General features: G+C 38.0%; 1 protein-coding gene across 1 annotated transcript in view; it reads left to right on the top strand.

Moving 5' to 3' along the window:
- LOC140234444 (axotactin-like) overlaps positions 1 to 21,589 on the top strand; it is a 66,636-nt gene that overhangs the window by 32,078 nt on the left and 12,969 nt on the right. Inside the window, exons 7-21 of the mRNA XM_072314489.1 lie at positions 237 to 462; positions 1,102 to 1,186; positions 2,117 to 2,256; positions 2,953 to 3,053; positions 6,261 to 6,494; positions 7,482 to 7,602; positions 8,943 to 9,134; positions 10,244 to 10,339; positions 13,463 to 13,602; positions 14,603 to 14,782; positions 15,104 to 15,326; positions 16,312 to 16,407; positions 16,946 to 17,085; positions 17,874 to 18,119; positions 18,538 to 18,693. Of these exons, the coding sequence (XP_072170590.1) occupies positions 237 to 462; positions 1,102 to 1,186; positions 2,117 to 2,256; positions 2,953 to 3,053; positions 6,261 to 6,494; positions 7,482 to 7,602; positions 8,943 to 9,134; positions 10,244 to 10,339; positions 13,463 to 13,602; positions 14,603 to 14,782; positions 15,104 to 15,326; positions 16,312 to 16,407; positions 16,946 to 17,085; positions 17,874 to 18,119; positions 18,538 to 18,693 (2,376 nt within the window). The remainder of the gene's footprint in view (positions 1 to 236; positions 463 to 1,101; positions 1,187 to 2,116; positions 2,257 to 2,952; positions 3,054 to 6,260; positions 6,495 to 7,481; positions 7,603 to 8,942; positions 9,135 to 10,243; positions 10,340 to 13,462; positions 13,603 to 14,602; positions 14,783 to 15,103; positions 15,327 to 16,311; positions 16,408 to 16,945; positions 17,086 to 17,873; positions 18,120 to 18,537; positions 18,694 to 21,589) is intronic.

The raw sequence follows: 21,589 nt of genomic DNA, 5'->3' as shown, positions 1-21,589 counted from the left end.
TTTTATATTCATACAGCTGAAATATGAAATTTTTGTCATTTTCTGTATAATTGTGAAATGAATAAGAAATTGAAATTCAAATGAAAATTCATTTCCAATAGCACATATTTGTCGTCGATACAGATTGGAAAAAAAAATACAATGTATCACAACAAGAAATGTTTAGATGAAAATAAAACATACATTGATGTATATTTCTATATTACATCTTCTTTCCCATGTGATCCTGTCACTAGGACTCCTGACTGATACAAACTTTGTGGGCTGCCTCAAGGAGGTGTACATCAACCGACGTGACATCATCACGGCCCTCCAGGGCGACGCGGCCACTTCGCGCGTCGTGCTCCACGGCGGCGAGCCGGTCTACGAATGCCAGGACATCGGCATCGTGCCCGTCACCTTCCCCACGCCGGACTCCTACATTCATCTGGAGGGGTGGTACGATGCTGACCTCAGCGTGAGGTGAGGATGGGACTAGTGAAAAGGGAAGGGGTAAAAGGAGGACTAACCTTGTTTTTGTAATTCTCTATGTTTACATCATTTGAAATGGATGGTCCTTCTCGTGTGCAGAAAAGGAAAGGAAAATAGAGAAGAAGCAATTTCTTTTTCCTCCTTCTGATACACTGGACTTGTCAGTTTGCACAGACTGCAGAGTATTATATGATCAGGTACAGTAGTTCAACAGATCTTCCCATGTTCAACGAATACAGCATCACCCCCAGGCTTGGCTTGTAGTTAACCTGAGCGTATAGTTACATTACTGAGTTAGTAGTGCTTTAATCTCATGTACTATGGGAGTTATGAATATGGGAGAGAATGGCTTGAATCTTGATAGACAACTAGAGAATCTCAGCTTCTGCTATAGTGTGGTTGAAATTGCTTTCTTTCTTACAGTTTGTCACCCTTTGAGGTCATCCTTTCAGGTTGAGACATGAATTCGTTACTGACTTATGTTGCACGTAATTTTTGACATACAGAGGCTTGTTAGATATGATTTAACACATATCTTTATTCCACGTTCACTGGTTTTACAGCTGTGCAGTGTGATGTGTTTGTATGTTTTATGTGGAAAGTGTTGACCTTTGACCTTGGTGTCGACAGGTTCTCATTCCGAACTGCCAACCTCTCGTCGCACATGATGACAGCCCACTGCAACATGAATGAAACACATCAAGGAAGACTGACGGTGAGTCTGCTGCTTTATCCTGTCATATGTCTGTGTTTTTTTTTTTTTATATTGCCATGGCAACATGTCAAAGAGCTGGCCAGAAGGTGAACATTTTGTTCAGAAATTCACCTTTGCTATTTCGATGTAGTCAGGCATGTGGTTAATATACATTATTAAAAACAATGCATCAAATCAAGCTACTAACCAAATATGATTCCCAACAACTAGACAAAAATTGTGAGTCTCTAAAAGGTGTTGCCATGACAACAGTGAGAATATTGTGATTAGAATGCCACTGGCTGCATTGCACAATTCATCCCTGGTTTAATGGCTGTGCAAAATGTGGCTTGAGATAGTAACTTGCCACCCCTATGTTCCCACTCACCCTGTTGTTCAAAGCATAGGCCTACCCAAGAAGTAGAACTAAGAATAGCAGCTACAAGGTGACTACTTTGTGAAGAAATTTTGTTTTAATGATTCAATAGAGTCGTGAATACAGAAGAATAAGCATTTGAAAAAAAAAGGCATGCATGAACTTAAACACACCGGAAATGTGCTTTACAATAAAAGACAAAAGTGTTCAATGTCAAAACATTTATAGAGACCTAGAAATTTGACAAGAAATAGATGAGATATGAAACTTTGAACTGATATCAATTAGGCATGTTTTGGCAAATTATTTTTTAAACTTTTTTTTTTCCTCCGACGGTAACAAGTTTATTAAGAGTTTCAAGGTCACAGAGTATATTGATTCAGTGCATCAGATGTTTGTGATTGTTTCACAGTCATATGAGAGAAACTGCATATAATCAAAATGAATTTAGGAAATTATGCTCTGGGTCCAATTGAAATTGAAATGTGTGATGTACCTGATGTCTAAAAACTAGACAGGTTCAGATAATTATAATCTCATTAATCCTTCCATCACCCTGAATATTTTTCCCACAGCTGGACATGATGAATGGTTCTCTCCACATGAGGCTTGCCACCGACCCCCACGTTTCTCTTGATCTCGACTACGTCTGCAGCATTGGAAGTCGACTACACGACGGCCTGTGGCACTCGGTCAACATTTCTCTCGCTGACGGGTAAGGCACAGCGCTCCTCAATCACCGCTGGCGCCACATTTTCAAAGGGGGGGGGGACTCTACTGGGTTTCATGAGCTAAGAAGAAGAAGAAGAAAAAAAAAAGGCATTCGGTGCAACTTCCGGTGCCTCTTCCGAGTTTCTTCAGCTGACGAGCAAAAGAAACCCCCCCCCCCAAAAAAAAAAAAAAAAAAAAACAAGAAAAAAACCAAAGCCTAAACAAAGCCTTACCACGCTCACACTTCAAGGTTTCTATCTATTTCTTTCTAGTGCCACTTATGCACTTCCGGGGTAAAAAACTATTTACTGTCTCTCTGATATGCTCGACAGTTGAATAATACGTGGAAGGATGGATGAAGTTGCTGTTATGTTGTGGCTCAACATCAGGTGTTATTCTCTCATTACCATATTTCAGTGAGGGCTGTCATGTAGGAATGCTGCTGTGTTTAACCAATCCATTTGATTTTGCATTTTTGCCAAATTCAGTGTTTGTGATTTAAACCGTAAAAAACCCCAAACAGATAATAAGGAGATATGAGACAATTTATATCATAACTTCAAAAATATTCATTATGCAACAAATGAAATATCAGTGGAAAGGTTTTTATTTTGTCTCTAACTGATGATAAAATTACTTTTAAATGTTTGAAAATAGTGGTATACCATTTCATTTGAGCTAATTTTCACACTTCTCCCAGTGTTGGATACCTCGAGCTGGATGGAGAGTCAACATCCTTCACTTTCCCTGAGGTCCTGAAGCCACGAGGAGCGGTTTACCTTGGAGGTTGGAACGGCAAGGGTATGTGCACAGAGGGCGCTATACTGAATTCAAGGAAACCCTCACCAAAATCTTGTGATACGCAAAGAAACCTTTCTAACTTTTTGATGTAAAAATAAACCTTTGCAAGCCTCAGAGAATTTTTGCATCATTTTGTTTAGTTGACAAGAACAAGGGTCTCATAGCATGTTTTGATGTTTTTTGAAAAGTTGTACCTTACATGTATGTAATGGAAAAGTTCCGGGATTCTACTGCCCTTTTGATGCCTAATCTGAGATTATCTGCCCTTTCTGTCAGAGCAAATGTTTTATTGAGAAAAGTTTAAACAAGTTTGACCCTGATTTCACAAGAGACAAAGAGGTAATATACACACACAGAATCTTAATGAAGAGTATTAACACCTCGAAGAACATTTAGAAAGCAATGGTCAAGAAAGTTACTAAAGAGCTCATTTCGGCAAAGAAAACTGAAATATAAAGGATTGATTCGAGCGGAAGGGGATGGAAGTTTCACAACTATTAATATGCTCCATAGATTAATAGTAACAGGACCTTGTCTGCAAAATCACCATGCTTTTTCTGCTTTTCCTTTTAGCTGTCTCATCACTTACAATTAGAGCTGTATCTGCTGATTATGTTTTCAGGCATCCATGTCAAATTAATTCATTGCACAGATTATATTGTGTTATCATCAATCAGTGTAGTGATCATATAGTTGTATGTTATCATCTTTAATGGCTCTGAGATGATAACAGCTCTTAAATTCATAGTCATTTTCATTATTTTTGTCATTGCTGTTACTACATGTTTTCATTTTATCTCAACTCTTCATATGCCACACTGTAAATGCCCTGTGTGCCACACTATTTTGAGATTGCAATGATGAGCCCTTTTGGAAAGCGTTCCTTTTTTTCAGAGACAATTAACTTTTTAATAGTTAATAATTTGTGATAGAAATGCTGTAAAGCAACATTGTCGGGCAAAATTGTAAGCTTTGCTGTGATGTAAATTTCGTGAAAAATTTATGGCTTTTTCCTTGTTAGTGGCCAGTATTTAAGACCTAAAAACAGACTGCAAATGGCACTCTTATGTCTGGGAGGTATGACTATTTTTGAAGACAGGACCATGACAAAAAATATGAATTTTTAGCTTGAAAAACCCCTTGAGAACACTGCTATTTAGTCATTATGCACACCACAAGCTGTATGTACTGTGACATACTGTTATCTTTTGTGTGTGGTTGTGCGTTTGTGTAAAATTTGCAAAGTTAGCAAGCCATCGACTGAGTAGGGTGTTCAAATGTGACTCTAAAGAGTTAATCATTACCACCATCACTGCAGCACCTCTCTTTATTACTGTGAAAGGAGGTAAAGCATAAGAGATGTGAAATTCACTGAAGTGATGTGTCATTACATGTTGTATTTTCTTTGATAATAAGCAATACAGGACTGTAAACTTGCCACCAACTTTGAATAGTCTCCTAACAAGGCTCATCATGCTTTCCTTGGCAAAAGAATTAATGAGTTTTGATTCAGAACTGCATCTGTCTCTCCTACCACATCTCTGACTGCATCATCAGACTGTCGTCTCGCTCTCACAGCTCACTCCTAACGCCGATTATCTCTCCATCTCGCCTCCTTCTCACTCGCCCTCTTCATCCCACTCTCTCCAGACTTTATTAGCTTCTAATTTTTCCCATCATGCAACATAACTCATTCTCATATAATTATTCTCATATAATTTTCGTTTAATTTATTTTAATCACACATTTTCAGTTGTTGCATGGATTATAGCAGATTTTTAAGAATGTAGCTGAGTACTTAGAGCATAACGTACTTATTTCGTTCATTATGTCATTCATTAAATTTGTACGTCTACTATAAACTAAAAAAAAAAAAAATATCAAGCCAGCTTAAAAGTATGTACTGGGGCTGTTACTTGCTAAACTCAAAAGACTGACGTAATTACATTTATTCATTGACAACTGTAATGTCCTTGGTAATGTTGACTCTTTTAAGTTTTATCCATTTAGTTTCTTAACTCACATAGGAGATTGTGGTCTAACTAATATTCTAGAACATGGATTAAAATCATTACTAAAAATAAATTATCCTTCCCATGAAAATGTGTCAGTTATTGTTTAAGATGTCTTTTAGTCAATCATGTTTATTGTAGTGCATGGCTAAACTTCAAAACATGAATTGAAGAAAAGTAGTCTGCTCACAAATGACATACTGTTTAGAAATTATTTTGAAAATTCTGTCATATATGTATTGAAGTAACCATATAAAATGGAGTTAAAGTCAGTTTTGCTTTATGAAAATGATATCATTTGTATGTAGTGATGCATGAATTCATATGCTCTGATTTTTTCGATTGGACATCATTCCTGCCAAACTTTTTTTTCTTTAGTCTTATCTTACCATCTTCACTCCTCTCCTGTCTGTTTGACATGAGGTTTCGTTTTCTTATCTCCTCTCCTTTCTGTGCACCAACTTGAAATCATTTTTTTCAATATTTATATTTGTTTATTTATATCATTATGTTTGTGTACCCATCTGCTCTTATGATTTACTATGTATCCATGATTTTCTTGCTATCTATTTATCTGTCTATCTATCTATCTATCTATCTATCTATCTATCTATTTACCTATCTGTTTGTCTGTCTATCTGTTGATTCATATGTCTATCTACTATCTGTCTAAGTGATTATATATATATATATATATATATATATATATATATATATATATATATATATATATATATATATATATACCTCTCTCTATGCATATTTGTCTGTTGCACTTCTATCTCTCTCTCACTATCTCTCTCTCACTCTCATATCTATATGTCTCTACACATACATATATCTCTCTGTCCCTTGTCTATGTAACTGAAATGAATAAATATCATCAATCCTTCCCTTTTCTTTATCTTTTTTTTTATATGCAATCTTCATATTCTTTTCTTTTTGATGAACCTCTCCAAGGGCATGTTTTTTTTTTCTGTTTGCATTGCATGTATATTCCTGCACTTCTCTCATGTTCCCCTAACATTTCCCTTTTTATAAGACACATTTTGGTTTATCCAATCGTATCCATATGCTTCCATGAAACCGACCTCATCTCGATTTGACCCGGTCCCCAACTCGGCCCCCAACTCCATCCCCCCCCCCACAAATCTACTACCCCGTCTCCCCACTCTGGTTGGTTCTTCCCTCCCAGGTTTTGAGGGCTGCATGCAGGAGATCTTCATGCAGGGGGAGGTCTTCCGACCCACCGAGGTGTACGGGACGCTGTTGATGCGGGGAGTCACCCTCAACGGCTGTCCCATCCCAGGAAACCCCTGTGTGGCTGGGGATGTGGTGTGCTCCAATGGAGGCACCTGCATTGAACAGGATGGGAAACCCGTCTGCCAGTGCACCGACCCCAAGTACACCGGAGCGCGCTGCCAATTTTGTGAGTGGATTTTTCCACAGATTAGTATTTGTTCATAATGTGACCAATTTTTATAAAAGCCTCATTAGTTCATTAAACATTAAATATCTGGTTTCTTTGTCTATTCTTCAATCTTCCAGGTACTAGCTATCTCCTAAAAGTATGATTCATCAAACTTTATTTCTAAATCTGACATAGAAAAGTTGAGAAAGTCAACCTCAAGATTGAGTGATTAAGATATCTAAGAAGCTTTAATGTTTTGCAGTCAGATTTACAAGAAATATTTTGAAGGTAATTAAGCACAATTGACCTATTCAAATGCCACTGTAAAATGCTTTGAGAATGTAGAAAGTTCGAAGTTCTAAACATATTCAGATTTCAAAATTTAGACTGTAGGTGCAGCTAAGTTTTATTTTTTCACAAATAATCTTTTATGTTTTTCTTTAAAATCAAACTTTGTGACCTTCTATTTGCAAAAGTGGATTCATTATAGTCACTTGATAGTATATCTTTCCTAGAATGGTGAGAGCTCGTTGATGGGGTAACTGGAGGAGTAACTAAAATAAGACACAAATGATATTCATCTGGCAGGCACTTATCTAGGTAGACTGCAAAATGTGGTTTGTAGAGAACTAAGACAAAAAACATTCAAATGGTGCAATATGGTGTCAGAACCGTTGTTTAACAGAAAGTGTTGCTAACAACAACAGAAACAATTGATGGGGCAAAGTGTCAAAGAGAAAATTGTAACAATATTGATATTATCTCACTCAGGAAGAGTCCCGAGTATAGTCGGGCAAGGTCTATGGGAAATGCGTGTTGAAGCGAAATCAGCCTGTCCTCAGTGAGTTAAGCTGTATATTGATATCTTACATATGAACACAACATTTGCCGCTTTTGACAGGAACATCATTGCATAATATGGACTACAACAATCTCATATGCTCATGTGCATGGTGTCATGTCTCATCAATAAAAAGAAAAAAACAAATCTTTGTCTTCAAACAGATACCTACAAGAGCTCCTGTGCTGAGTATTTCTACTCAGGGGACACACAGTCCGGTGCCAAACTGATTGACTTGGATGGCATTGGACCATTTGAACCGTTCTACATCGACTGCGACTTCAGGTTAGCGAAGAGCTTATGGCCCAAGTCAGGGTGAATCATAGCGAGCTTGTGTCATTTGGAGAGCCTCATGTCTTTGTAACACGTCAGTACAATCAAGTCTGTAATAGTTTTATATAAAACAGAGTTGCATCTACTTTGTGATATATTTTGCTCTGTCTTTTGGTGTTAACCCATTCCTTTTGGGAACCAGGTATACAACATTACCTAAGTGTACACAAGTGTGTATGAATGCGAGGTGTACATTTACATTTATTATTATTACACTATTAAAAGTAGACTAATTTACGAAAAAGACTAGAGGTTCTGCTATTGATGACTGTTCTTTTTCTGTCTCAGAATTGCATGCTCTTTTTTTTCTTTGAAATTTGTGTTAACCAATGTAGTAGTGTGCTTGTTTTGTGCAAAACTGGCATGAAAGCATATGCAGTGATTGAGGGAGAGCTGAATAGATTTTTACCTGACCCCACTTGGGTGCCCATATAGTATAATTATGTGACCCTGCACCACAAAACCAACAAAAAGTCGCCCGACATGGATTCTGAAAGAGCAGAATCTAAGCTTTAAAATGATGTATAACTCAATTCAAATAGACTCCCCTAACCTATCTAAATACTGGAAAGAAAGCAAGCACTCTAGAAAAGTGTGAACCGAGAAAAGAGGCTCTGAAATACAGTGTCTATTCAAGCGCTAAATCTTTACCAAGCCATGCTAGCTGTGTGCTGAAAGGGCCAAAAAACATTGTGTAAACCACCAGAGCAATAACAATCAAGGGATTATGAGATTAAGCTGAAATTGAGCATGCTCTATTAACACATACTGTCTGTGATTAATGCAAACTTTCAAAGCAGTTAGCATTATCTTTACAAAAGTTATGAGAATTTAAATTGAAGAGTGTGCAAAGGATTTTCAAGAAATAAAAAGGGGCCTCTAAGACATACCTGATTACGCTCCTTTTCAAAAAAGGGTTGTAGAAAAATTGCTGAAAACACACTTTCCCCATTCATGTTATGATCCCAAAATCAGGAATAATGTAGAAGAAGGATAGCTCTTTCAGAAAATATGAAAAACCCAATATTTACTAGGTTGATCCTTTTCACCTTTTTTGAGTCCTCACATAAAATAAAGGGGTGCAACTTTTTGCTCATTTTGTGATGCACGGTCACTTATAACAAAAGAATTTGCCAGCCCTGCGCTGTTTATATCTCATGCCCATTATTTTGCGAAGAACAAAAAGAATCTTGATTTCGGTTCTCAGGGAAGGTTCTTAGGAAATTGCTGTAGGATCATGTGAAAGGAATGCAACTTAGTTTCTTCTCTTTTTTTTTGCAACATTTTAACAGCAAAGGGACGGCTGGCTTCAGTGTCGCCCACAACTTCCAAGACGAGACTCTGGTCAGAGATATGAAGCTTCCCCACATCAAGTTCGACGTCGAGTACCAGTTCATGACCAAGCCCATGCTGCACTTCCTGGTAGATAGGTCCAAGAATTGCCACCAACACTTCAACTACCACTGCTTTGAGGCTCCTCTCAGGTAACCCCGGTGGTTGATGATGACAATGATGGTTATGGGGATGATAGTTGTTATGATGATGGTAGCAATGGTGATGCTGATGGTGATAATGTGATTGTCATGGTGATGAGTATGGTGGTGATCAATTTGTATGACAGTGATAATGATGATGATGGCTTTAATGAATATGATGAGATGATGGTGAAATAGATTATATTTGTGATGATGATTTGGACTACCAGGACAAGGTTCCTCAAAGGCAACCTTGGTGGTAGTGATGATGATGGTGATAGTGTTTTGTGGTGATAGAAATGATGGTGATGGTGTTTTGTGGTGCTGGAAATGATGATGATTATGATGGTGTTTGGTGGTGATAGAAATGGTGATGATGGTGATGTTGTTTTGTGGTTAAAGAAATAATGATGATCGTGATGGTGTTTTGTGGTGTTAGAAATGATGGTGATGGTGTTTTGTGGTGATAGAAATGATGTTGATGTTGATGGTGTTTTGTGGTGTTAGAAATGATGGTGATGGTATTTTGTGGTGTTAGAATTATGGTGATGGTGATGGTGTTTATGTGGTGTTAAAAATGGTAATGAGGGTGATGATCACATGATGATTTTTTTATCATCAATTTTTGTATGGCAAAACAGAGACCAATAAATGAAATCAAATTAAGACATGACCTTATCATGAAAATCATGAATTTAAGCCCCCTTCGAGCCTATAGGTTCAGGACTGCTTGTGAAGGGCTCTCAAACTCTGTAGACATGACCACCGATGTTTGGAGCATTCCAGAAGTGGTTCAATTCAATTCAATTCAACTTTATTTTTGGTTTGTGGTGTGCGCTGTGCATACAGTTTGTATGTGTGAAGCTCCCACGCATTCGAAGATGACCATGACATTTATGCCCCTCTTAGCCACATCATGTGTGGTCTCGGCAAATGGTGTTTCTATGTATGAACAAACTTAGAGGGATATACGGTAAAGCCAGAACTGCTTCAGGAGCACTCCGCTGCCCAAGTTTGTGTGTGAATGGGGTATCTTCAGCATTTTCAAAGATCAGAAATGAATTTTGTGCTGGTTGGATTCATATCGATTATTTTGTTTCTCCCGTTTCTCTGTCCAGGATTGGTAAGGACACCGACCTGACGTCCGTGTCTGGTCAGAATATCACTAAGGCAGCCATGCCGTTTATCGGAGACTGTGACAGAGGTCAGAAAAGGTAACCCCACACCTACATGCATTTCATATCACAGTTACCCCTTCACCTACTGAGATGGTGTTACCCATTTACTAAGTCTTTGGGATTAAGTTGTGTCTGGATTTAGTGGGTTAATTGATGTATTCAAGTTGTGGGTAGATTCTATGATTACTTTACCTGTGACCCTGGTGATGAAATGAGTTTGACTTTTTGATTACGCAGTGTGAGTTTTATCTCAACTTTTTGAAATATATATTGTATGCATGGCAATCGTTTACACACTGCAGAATGCTTTAGATGACACAATATGTGAAAGTATTTCATGTTTTAGTGTTTAAGCAAGTAACAGTGTCATAAGTAAATTTTAGGAACACTCTTCTTTAATAGTATGTCAGGTAATGTATGTTTAAAGACCTAATGAAATGGTTTAGGCATTTTTTTCTCAATGATGTAATAATATTAAATGTTAAATTCTAAGTAATTCTATGGTTGTGCGGGGTTTTTTACTGTTCTGAATTTTGTTCTATATTTGTTAACATAATGGATGCAATTTCCTCGGTTTTGGAAAACTTGCTATACTTTCACCGCATGCGGCGCACTATCACATCTAAATTGTGATGACGTCTACGAACGGAGTCGTTCACGACCAGTCTAGCCGTAGCCAGCGAGCTGGCAAGGCTATGCTAGCGCAGCGCAGCGACAGCCGGCGCGCGGCCGGCGGCTGCACTGGCTAGCGCTGGCGGGGGAGCGAGCTATACTAGCGAGCGCATAGCAGGTGCTGCGCTGCACTATTGTCATTGGCTAAGCCTTTAGACAAAAGAAGATTTAATGAACTGTATCGGATTTAATACTGCCAATAATACAGATTACAACTGTGGTACGCTTGGATATCCATTATTTTCGGCAAATAGGCCCCACCACCACTGCGTGTCTGTACTAATAGTAATACTACGGCGACTCGCCTGTTTCAGCCCCACCGTGTGGCGTTCATCTCGGTAGGTAAGCACGGCGGTGGGGCTGCCTTCCACAGTGAATACTCGTGAATGCGGCGAAAATGACCTCATAATATGGCCCTCGGCTCGACTAATTTAACGGCCAATTTAACCATAAATACAACCCTACCTAACCCTAAACCCTAGGAGGACCTACCCTTGCTTGCTATAAACGCACAGGTACGGTGCACGCGTGACTGCGGTGGGGCCTACTAGTATTTCACGATAGCCCCACCACCACTGCGTGTCTGTACTAATACTACGGCGACTCGCCTGCTTTATAGGCCTAGACCTACTCGTGAATCCAGCCCCACCGTGGCATTCATCGGTCACGGCGTTTGGGCTTCCTTCCACAGTATGATTTTTAGCATAAAACAAAAACTACTCGACCAAAATTGACGATCATTCTTGGTATCGTTTTTCTTAGAAAATGACGCATCTAAATTACTGATCATATTGCAGAAACTGACTATGGGAAACTGGTTAACATGTTAGGCTTTTTTTTTTTATTTTTTTTTAGCCACGACCCACCCTGTAACAACATATCCCCCTAACCGTTAATCGTTAGAGTGTAGCCTCTACTACTACCAAAGATTCTGCTATTACTACTTACTAGTCTACTAGACCTAGAACCTAGTGCTGTAGTGGTAATAGTACACTACTAGTAGTAGTACTAGTAGACTACTACTACTAGTAGACTATTATAACTACTAGTACTGTAGACTGCTACTAGATCTACTACTACTACTACTACTGGTACCCAGTGGTAGTTTAACTTGTAAGCGCCGGCCGACGGGCCAGGCCACGGCCGGGACGCTCCCGCTTGCTTGCTGCGGCCGGAGTAGCCGCTCACTTTGTGAGCGAGCTGGGCCTGTTCTTCTAATCTACTTACTAGACAGTTACAACTTACAATGTCAGTCATGTAGAATACAGTGTATCCTTTCTAACGTTAAACTATATGGGGGCATACCAGACATACCACTCTGTATTTCCCAGGCGATCGTTTCCGTGAGGTCTATTCTCGGGCTTGGTGCCATGTTCATACGCTCTTGCACTGGCAGCGGGGGAGATGCAGCTGGTTCATATCGGTAAGGTGCAGCCCCACGATAACGTTCTGGTTCATCGGCTGCCTCTCCCTCCCCATCTTCCCCTTCAACTTCATGTGCCTCCTCTTCCTCTCCGCTATCGTCAGAGCTGCAGTCTCCATCATCATCATCAATGTCACTGTCGAAGTTTACCCATATAGGGGAAGACATTATGCTCGAGGTACCAGGTATCTGTGCAAGCTAACTTAGTGATAATGTACGTGGTAATGCGTACATGTCGACAGTCAGTGTGTCGACCGGGAGCGCACATCCCGCGGGGCCCGGGCCTGGCCGGGCTAGCTATCGTGTACGCGCGTGTACCAAGCTAGAAATCTGAGTGCTTGTGCTGAGCGGCGTCTGCTAACTGAGCACAACTCCGTGCTTATACGTCATCAATCGGTTCAGGGGTGTTGGTCACGTGACTATATTTTTCGCAAAAGCTGCAACGGGGTCCTCCAAAAATGTGATATTTGGGGGAGTTTCTAGAAGCAATGAAAACCGGAACGACACTGACAACATATTAACATTGATAATCATGACATATATTTTACATTTCTTTTGCATATTAAAAAATTTTGCAAGCATTTTATTAGGTCTTTAAATAATGCTTACAGAATTTAACAATTTTTTACCTTTGCATTGGATGATGGGTTACAGTAAATAGAGGGATATGTGAAAAGATTATCAATGTTGTCATTGTTTTAAAGCTAAAAACTACTTTTACTTTCCATTGTGAGGAAATCACATGAAATGCAATGGGACAAATTCTGTCATTTACAACAAGACGTAAAGAGTAAAGTAAAATTTTATTCATTTTTTGTTGATAGCCTAAAAAGGAGTGCTTGTAAAATGTTGCAATCTGGTATAGAAAACCTTATAGGTTACAAATGAGGAAAAAAAGAATGCCAAACTATATCAAATACAATTATTATATACACAGAGGTGTAAAGTTTGTAAACCTGTTGAAGATTGAGGCAGAGTATACTTGGGCATGTGTCTATGAGAAATATTGTATAACAGAAAAAAAAATGGGTAGTCCTCAATGGGTAAATTCATCTCTCTGGCAGGTGGAGAAGAGACAGCGGTAACATCAACAGCATGTTCTACCTCCCCATCACAAAGATGAGCTTCAAGCCGTGGGCCAGCGAAAAGGCCCAGTTCACCAAGGCCACCCTGAGCCTGGGCCCTCTCCACTGTGGAAACTCACGTAAGTGAATCCCTAAAGGAGCTCAGAAGACACCTTTTGACATATCGATGGCTCAAATTATCCCAAATGTTCAGATCGAGCTGTTTGGTAGTGTAGGAGTGCTACAATATCATGTCGGACGCAGGTAGAGAACGACCCTTGCAGACTTGAATTCCTGAGGTTCACTGATTTATTCTGGGGCTGCGTACTCTCAGCAAGATCATTATCAAGCATTTGCTTTAGTGGTGATTGCCTCCTGCATTTCTATTAATATCAGAGTTTCTGGATTTTACTTCTGAACTGGAGGTACATGTAATTTCTAAGTTTGACTATGCATAAAATGACACTTGCTTGTCTTCATTTTGTATTAACATAGAATTTTGTTGTGTATTTAAGTTATTCCTTGTTTCCACCATTAGATTCAAACATTGCTCAATAACCTTGGTGTTCAATTGACTTTGCATTACATTTTTTTTGTGAAAAAGAAAATCAATCAGTCAATCCATACATCCATCCATCCATCCATCTGATTAATAGTTTAATATGTATAAATTGATCGATAGATTAATTGTTTGTAGAACCAAAATGGGATAAAAATTCTCACAGAACGAATCGATTGATCGATCGATCGATCGATCAATCAATCAATCAATCAATCAATCAATCAACAATCAATCAATCAATCAATCAATCAATCAATCAATCAATCAATCAATCAATCAATCAATCAATCAATCAATCAATCAATCTCCAGATCTATCTGTAGAATCAAACATGAGATAAAAATTCTCATAGAACTCTGACTGAGAGTTAAATTTTTCTTTTGTACTGATCACATACACATGAAGATGAACATGTTGTTATCTTCTGGCGGTTATGTATATTTTCATTGACACGAATGCCAAATTTCATTTATTTCTTTGAGTATTCTGTTGGAAAAAAATGAAAATAAGGTTTGAACCATTTGAATCAAAGTGAAATGTCTAACGATATTCTCTTGATTGCATTTTTGTCCTCACAGTGGGTTATACCTTCCCTTACACTGTCTCTCTGCTGGACCGTGCCCAACATCTCGCCCTGGGTGCCTGGCTTCACGGTGCCTTCTCCTTCAGCTTCCGCACCCGGGACATCAACGCCCTTCTCTTCCACCAGCGGGCAACTTGGAGACACCCCAACTTCCTCATGGCAACCATCACCGCACGTGAGTCATCCTACATATGAGGACTGGGATTTTTGTAGAATGATGTTAACAGTAATAGCACTAAGTAGCAAGTGCCATTGAGGAATTGATTTATCGCTACGTGCTACTAATACTACTACTTCTACTATTATTATTATCATTATCATTCTCATCATTATGATTATCAGACATCTATAATACACAGTTGTGAGTTGTGAGATGTCAGAATGGTCATTATTACCATATTGCAATTTCAGAAAAGTCATGTGATTGTTAGTAATGCTAGAGGTAAACTTTAAAAAAAAAAGATCAGAATCAACTGTTTGATTTCCCCTTCCACAGCCAACACACTGAGCTTTGAATTCCACATGAATGGCAACGTCCAGACCACCACATTGGAGGTGTCCAGACCGCTGACCGACGGCCAGTGGCACACGCTGACCCTCCAGAAGACCGAGTACGAAATCTACGCCACCATCGACTTTGACAGCGTCTCGCTCACACTGCCCATTGGGGAAAAGATGGGCATGTTCCAGGGAACCATGCAAATTGGAGGAAGTGGAATGTAAGTCACATTGCTGGTCAATCTGGTCAAACTGGTCAAAGTTTGATCACCATTTCTTTAACGTTCACTCTGTGTGAATATATTATATTTTGACATCAATATTCAAAATAGTATTATGTATTTTGTCCGTATGTATCATATTTGTTTTGTACATGAATATTTTTTTTTCTTTAATGAAAATGATTAAATGAAATAAAAATGAAATCTAAACAACCTTGGTCCTTCTGTCACTTTGTGTACAATAACATCAGTTTTTGTTTTTTACCATGAAGGTTTTCATATTTTTTTTTGAACAAATCAACTCTTGCTTCTTCATATATAAGAGATGTCTGTCATGGTAAAATTACAAGTGTGTTTGATAGAGATTATGAATGTGGCCTGTTGTCATGACAGCTTCATAAGATTACCACATATTGACTTTCTGATTTTAGAATATTTACCAGTTTTCAAGACTTTTTAAAAATAAAATTATACTCAATTTACCCTGCTTTAGGTAGAGTAACCTACATCCATACTGGCTTGTTAAGTGTAAAGTATGGATTAAAAAAAGTTGTCTTCGAAGTTGTGATGTGGATAACCATGCAAGCAGTAGATGATAGGTTCGAGTCCCACTGGTTCCTTTTTTCCGACATGTTAGTTAATTCACAGATCAGCAGTTGCGATCTTAACAAATTTGAGTTGTAGAGGGAGACAAAGTGAAGAAAATCGCACCTGAATCATGAAAGAAATTGTTGGTAAATGCACAGTGTTGGGCCATGTCTGTCTTCTTAAAGGTGTTCAGAAACCTGTCATGTTCTTTCCATGTTGAACTTACACTGAGAATTAAGATATGAAATTTTTAAATTTATGACCCGGATTTTATCATGAAAAAAATTACCCAAGCCCATCTGAGCTTATAGCTTTCTCCCACTAATGAAAATATACTGTAAATAACTATTAACATGAGTGCATGATGTGAAATTATCTTTTTATTTCTCTAAAACAGCCTTCCTTCTGGAGTGACCGGGATGAGTGGATGCATCGCTGGAGTTCTGCTGAATGGCGAATATGAGTTCATCTATGATTTTTACAATGAATTCACGTGAGTGCATCCTGTCAGTCTATAAAGTCTTCTATGCATCATGGTCAAATATCACGGTCAAGCATTTGGGTCAAGTGTAGAGTTTTCATCATGTGTGTATGTTTCAAATGTAAAGTTTATTGTGATGACTTCATTTTCAACCATTTATTTTAGTATGTTATCAGTTATTTGTTTAAACATTATCATTTTTTGATTTCATGAACGAATATAAGTCCATTTTCATGAATCTTTCCACTCCTTCACGGAAACATCCACTTGTTAATAATGCATCTCTTTGTTTGAGGTATGCATTTATGGATTCATTTGTCAACAAATCAATGACTTGCTATATTAATTTTGGCGTGTGCCATCACTCCAGGTATGTTTGTTCATTATTTCATTCTTTTAGCTACACATTCATTAATCAACTACTCCATTCATTCATTCATTCATTCATTCATTCATTCATTCATTCATTCATTCACTCACTCACTCACTCACTCACTCACTCACTCACTCACTCACTCACTCTTGTTTCTGCTCTAACAAAACAAACCAGAAATCCCAAGATGAAGCCAGGCTGTAGCAGTGCGTGTGACAAGCAGCCCTGCCGCAATGGGGGCCAGTGCTTGGACGAGTGGGGCACCTTCACCTGCAACTGCCCCCATCCTGCCCTTCTGGGTAACGACTGCAGCAATGGTAAGCTGGACCACAAACCAAAGTCATTTATAGAACGGGCAGCAAAAATCCTGCAATGTCAATGGCCAAGAGCTGTGTGTTGTGCCACACATTGTGCACAATTCCTCTTGACACACTCTGAAGAGTGTCATTTCTGTAACGCTTTGTTACAAAGATCATTCATGCACAGTCAAATGAAGGAATAATAGATGCTGCTGCTGTGCTTCATTTTGCTACATGTATTATGAGAGATGGTTATGCACATGTGGTACACCTCAAAACTTCTGTAATTAAACAAGCTATGTGTTGGTGTACGAAGTTTATGTGGAAGATTACAGAACACTGTACTAATTGGATAACCTCAAACAAAATCTGCTTATCAGAAGTAGATATGAAGATATCCACTTGGTATTTGTTCTGTATCAAGTAGATATGAAGATATCCACTTGGTATTTGTTCTGTATCAAAACTTTTTTTTTTTCCTCTGGAGAATATGTGATTTTATGTTTCATTTTCATGTTTGGTTACACAGTAAAATTGTTGATCAATTCTCAAACAGACTCAAAGGACTATGTTTTTACAATATTTTTTTCCAATCATAATTTAAGATAACAAACATCAGATTTTTATTACCATGCTTCAAACTTACCCTTTTGAAAATCATTATATCTGTGTGTTATATGGCCTTTCCTCATTGACTGTGTACAAGGTGCTTTTTATCTAAAGATGTTATTGTTAAAATGTTTGATTGCCAAATGCATTACTTTCTAGAAGAGGGAGATATTAATAATGTCTTTCCTTCTACACAGACAAGAGACAGGACACCCTCAGCTTCCAGAAGGACTCTGCCTTTGTGAACTTTGACCCCTCAGACCGAGCGGTGCTGACCGCAGACTTCCACCTGGGCTTCCGCACATTCCAGACCGACGCCCTTCTCTTCTACGCCCACGACCAGTTCGGCAACTTCATCCAACTGGACCTGAAGGAGTCTGACCAGGTCGTCATGACTTTCAACGATGGCAGGGAGATGAAGGAACTCATGACGGCAATTAATGGTGAGCAATTTCTTGGCCAAAAGGAAGAGACAAAAAATGGTAGGAAAAGAAAGGAAAAAGAGAGAGGCAAAAGACAAAGTGTACTGTACGAGCTGAAATTTTCATGTACAGATATTTTCTTGAATTTATACTTTGTAAGAGAAATACATTTGGCAGCTTTAGCAGCATTTGTGTATGCATTAGGAGATTTGATGTAACATTCTTTTCGGTTCTAGGAATGGTTTTCAATACTTCTTTTTCTTTGGAACATATCTCTGTGTCTTTATATACTTTTATTGGAGAAACAGTAAAACACGGAGATGAATTAATTTCAAGTAATAGATTAAAATATACTGAACCTATGCGGTAATGTATCTTTGATATTCAATCTGTAACAATGATTTGACTCAATTTGCCTAACAACTCTCGTCATTAACAGGAACAGCTTTGAATTCTGGATCTTGGGTTGATATTTCTGTCATCCGTGCTGACGGTGGCATCACACTGGTTGTGAACACAGACCACAGCAGTACCTACCCCACGAATGTGACCCTCCTAACGGCATCTGACGGCCGACCGTTCACTGGTGTGGCAGGTATGGGACATTTAATGAAGAACAAAATGATGATGATTTCGAGATGACGGGGAGACAGGAATGGTGGTGATAATAGATGATGATGGAAGATGATGATGAAGATGATGATGAGAATGGTGGTATTAGTGATGGATGATGTGAGTGGCGAGAGTAATGATGAGGATGATAATGGGAATGATGAGAGTAATGATGATAAAGATATTTTTGTCAAAAATGTTGGGGTAATATTCTTTGTGGTGATTGCAGTGAAGAAGTGATTATAGTCATTTTGATTACTTCCTGTTGATGGTAAAGATGATGGTGATGATGATGATGGTGAAGGTAATGATGATGATGATGATGATGATGATGATGATGAACGGAAAGTGAGAAAAACAAATTTTCAAAATAGAGGTTGGGATGCAAATGATGAAAAAATATCTTTGGTAATGTTGCAGCAGTTTATTTATCTGGTTAGGCATGGCTGATGTGCGAGAAAAAATTTGTTTTGAAGAGTGTTATTGTTATAATAATATCACCATGTGCGCAGAAAGTGACCAGACTTGTACGTGGAGGTTTTTATCTGCTGATGATAGGTTTGTTATAAAGAATTTGAGATACAATGTAGGTAATCCATCAAATCAAACACATTTAATTCTTCTCATCCAGATCTCCTAATGTAAATGAGAATAACAAGATCATAGGTGGAGCTCTTTTATGCTAGCAATGTAGATCAGAGCATCAGGCATCTGTTGAAGGAGACAGGGAGATCATTTTTGTCAGTTGGACGGTTTCAGGAAACGGAAGATATGTATGAAATAGATATCTGAGTTTTATTTCACATTGCTGGATACAATGTATTCTTTGATCTCAATGTGTTTCAATGAAATATTGTAATGTGACAATTACTGTAGCAGAGATTACTGTTATTGAATTGTATATTTGTATTTGACTAGTGTGTGAAATGTTCGCAAGTTTAGATTCTTTAAAATCATGAAATTTTGCAGTGACTCCTGAAGTTATTTGTCCCTTTCCTCGTGTGATTCAAATCAGTTTTAGTTTTTATGAATTGCAGTGAATGTGGATATGTTTGCAAATTTTACATATAAATCAAGAGAGATTTTCAGCTGGTTAAGTACTTTTCAGAGAGAAAATTATTTTTTGTCATCATAGAATGAGTTCTGCCGGTAGGAACCAGTTGACATTTTGGTTGATTTAAATCCATGTTGGTTACCGATTGACTGCTAACAAAATGAATGAGAAATCACCATCTGATAGCAACTGTGGTGATCAATACAAGTTGTGCTGATACTAAAAGCAGAACAGCTTTGCAGGAATGATCGCCAATTTCTTTGTCTGAAGCAAATCTCTTGGCTCTGTTTTTCCTTCTGGGTGCACTTTAGCCCCGCTGAACGAATCCAAACCAGGAAATCTTGAGCTTGAAGCATTAAAAGAGCTCAAGTTTGTGCGTAAGTGCCAGTCTATCCAGTCCCTCTTTGTATACCCATACGCATGACAATAGAATCAATATTCAAGACCAACAGGCACAAATACAGTTTTGAAATTTGATTCCTGAACCCTTAAAGACCACCAATATGTGGCCCATTTATCAGGATGGCCCCTTGATCATGTTCAGAGCAAGAACCTCCCTGTAGTTGTTATCAGTATTTTGGATTTAACCCTTTATTTTGCCTTGAGTTTTCTAATATGCAGATGGTTTTTGTCATGTGTGTATGTGTTGGTGTGTGAATGGTTTGTGACTGTTGTACAGTGTAGTCCGTTTATGTTGAATGGTATAGAATCCCACCTTAGTATGTTGTAGTGAATGTATAGCACGTCCTTTTCTTTACCTTTCAGTTGTGTGGAAGGTAGAGATTGATAAATCATTTACAGAAAACACTTTTTTTCTTATTGTTTTCAGTGTAAGATACAAGGAGGCCTGTTATATTATTTTGTAACATGAATATATTATTTTGTAACATTAAAATTTGTCGTCAAACCCTACCTAATCCATAATTTATATGTCTGATATTTATGTTTGTCTTGTGACTGTTTTAAGTGACCATACCCTATATGTTGTTTGTGTTTGTGTTTTGTTAGTTATTGTTATGAACTGTAAATATTGTCATTGTTCTGAGCTGTAAATATTGTCATTGTTCAGTGGATAAAATTTTGCCAGCAGTAAAGACAAAACTAAGAAAAACTTATTTGGATCTCTTACGAATGCTGATATAGTTATTATACCTTGTACTATTTTTACATAAAGATAGAGACAATAATCATGTTCTCAAAGGCTTAAAGTGTGAATAAAAATGTTATCTCATAAATATATTCAAGACTCTAGTTTGTAGGCTCTATATCTTCACAGAAGAGCAACAGTCACTTGATATTACATTCAGAACTTATGGGCAAAATATAGCAGAAATGGTAATTGAGTATCAAAGAAAACATAGGTATATTGATGTATCCACCTGCCATGTATTCAAAGCAACAAACCTGGAATGTCTAAGCAGATATGTAATATAAGACATGTAGAGGAGTGAGGCAATTTTTTTTAATGAAAGCAGAAAGATGTGGTTTAGCCTCAAATAGCATTGTGCTTAGTGACATTTGGCAATGTGAAGGCAGTAGCTCTTAAAATACTTTTGAATATGTTGTGATATATGTTATTTGTGCCGCAAGAGTCGACGATTTGAAAGTTTAAAAGCAGAATATACTATGTAGAGACTGCTTCACAATCGTCGCATTGAATACGATAAACACGGCTTTTTATTGACTGTACGTAAAAGTTTAAACAGAGCACATTTTAGGTAATGATATTGCAGATATTGATATATATTTAAACAAGCCCTGTGATTTATAATTATTCCTTGAGGGGAGAATAGCTGAAAGAAAATTACCACTTTCATAGGATCGA

Source organism: Diadema setosum, chromosome 10 (assembly GCF_964275005.1).
Source record: "Diadema setosum chromosome 10, eeDiaSeto1, whole genome shotgun sequence".
In the NCBI taxonomy this organism is placed as follows: domain Eukaryota; kingdom Metazoa; phylum Echinodermata; class Echinoidea; order Diadematoida; family Diadematidae; genus Diadema; species Diadema setosum.
Note: the sequence above shows the minus strand (reverse complement) of the source record. Positions and strands in the feature narration are given on the sequence as shown.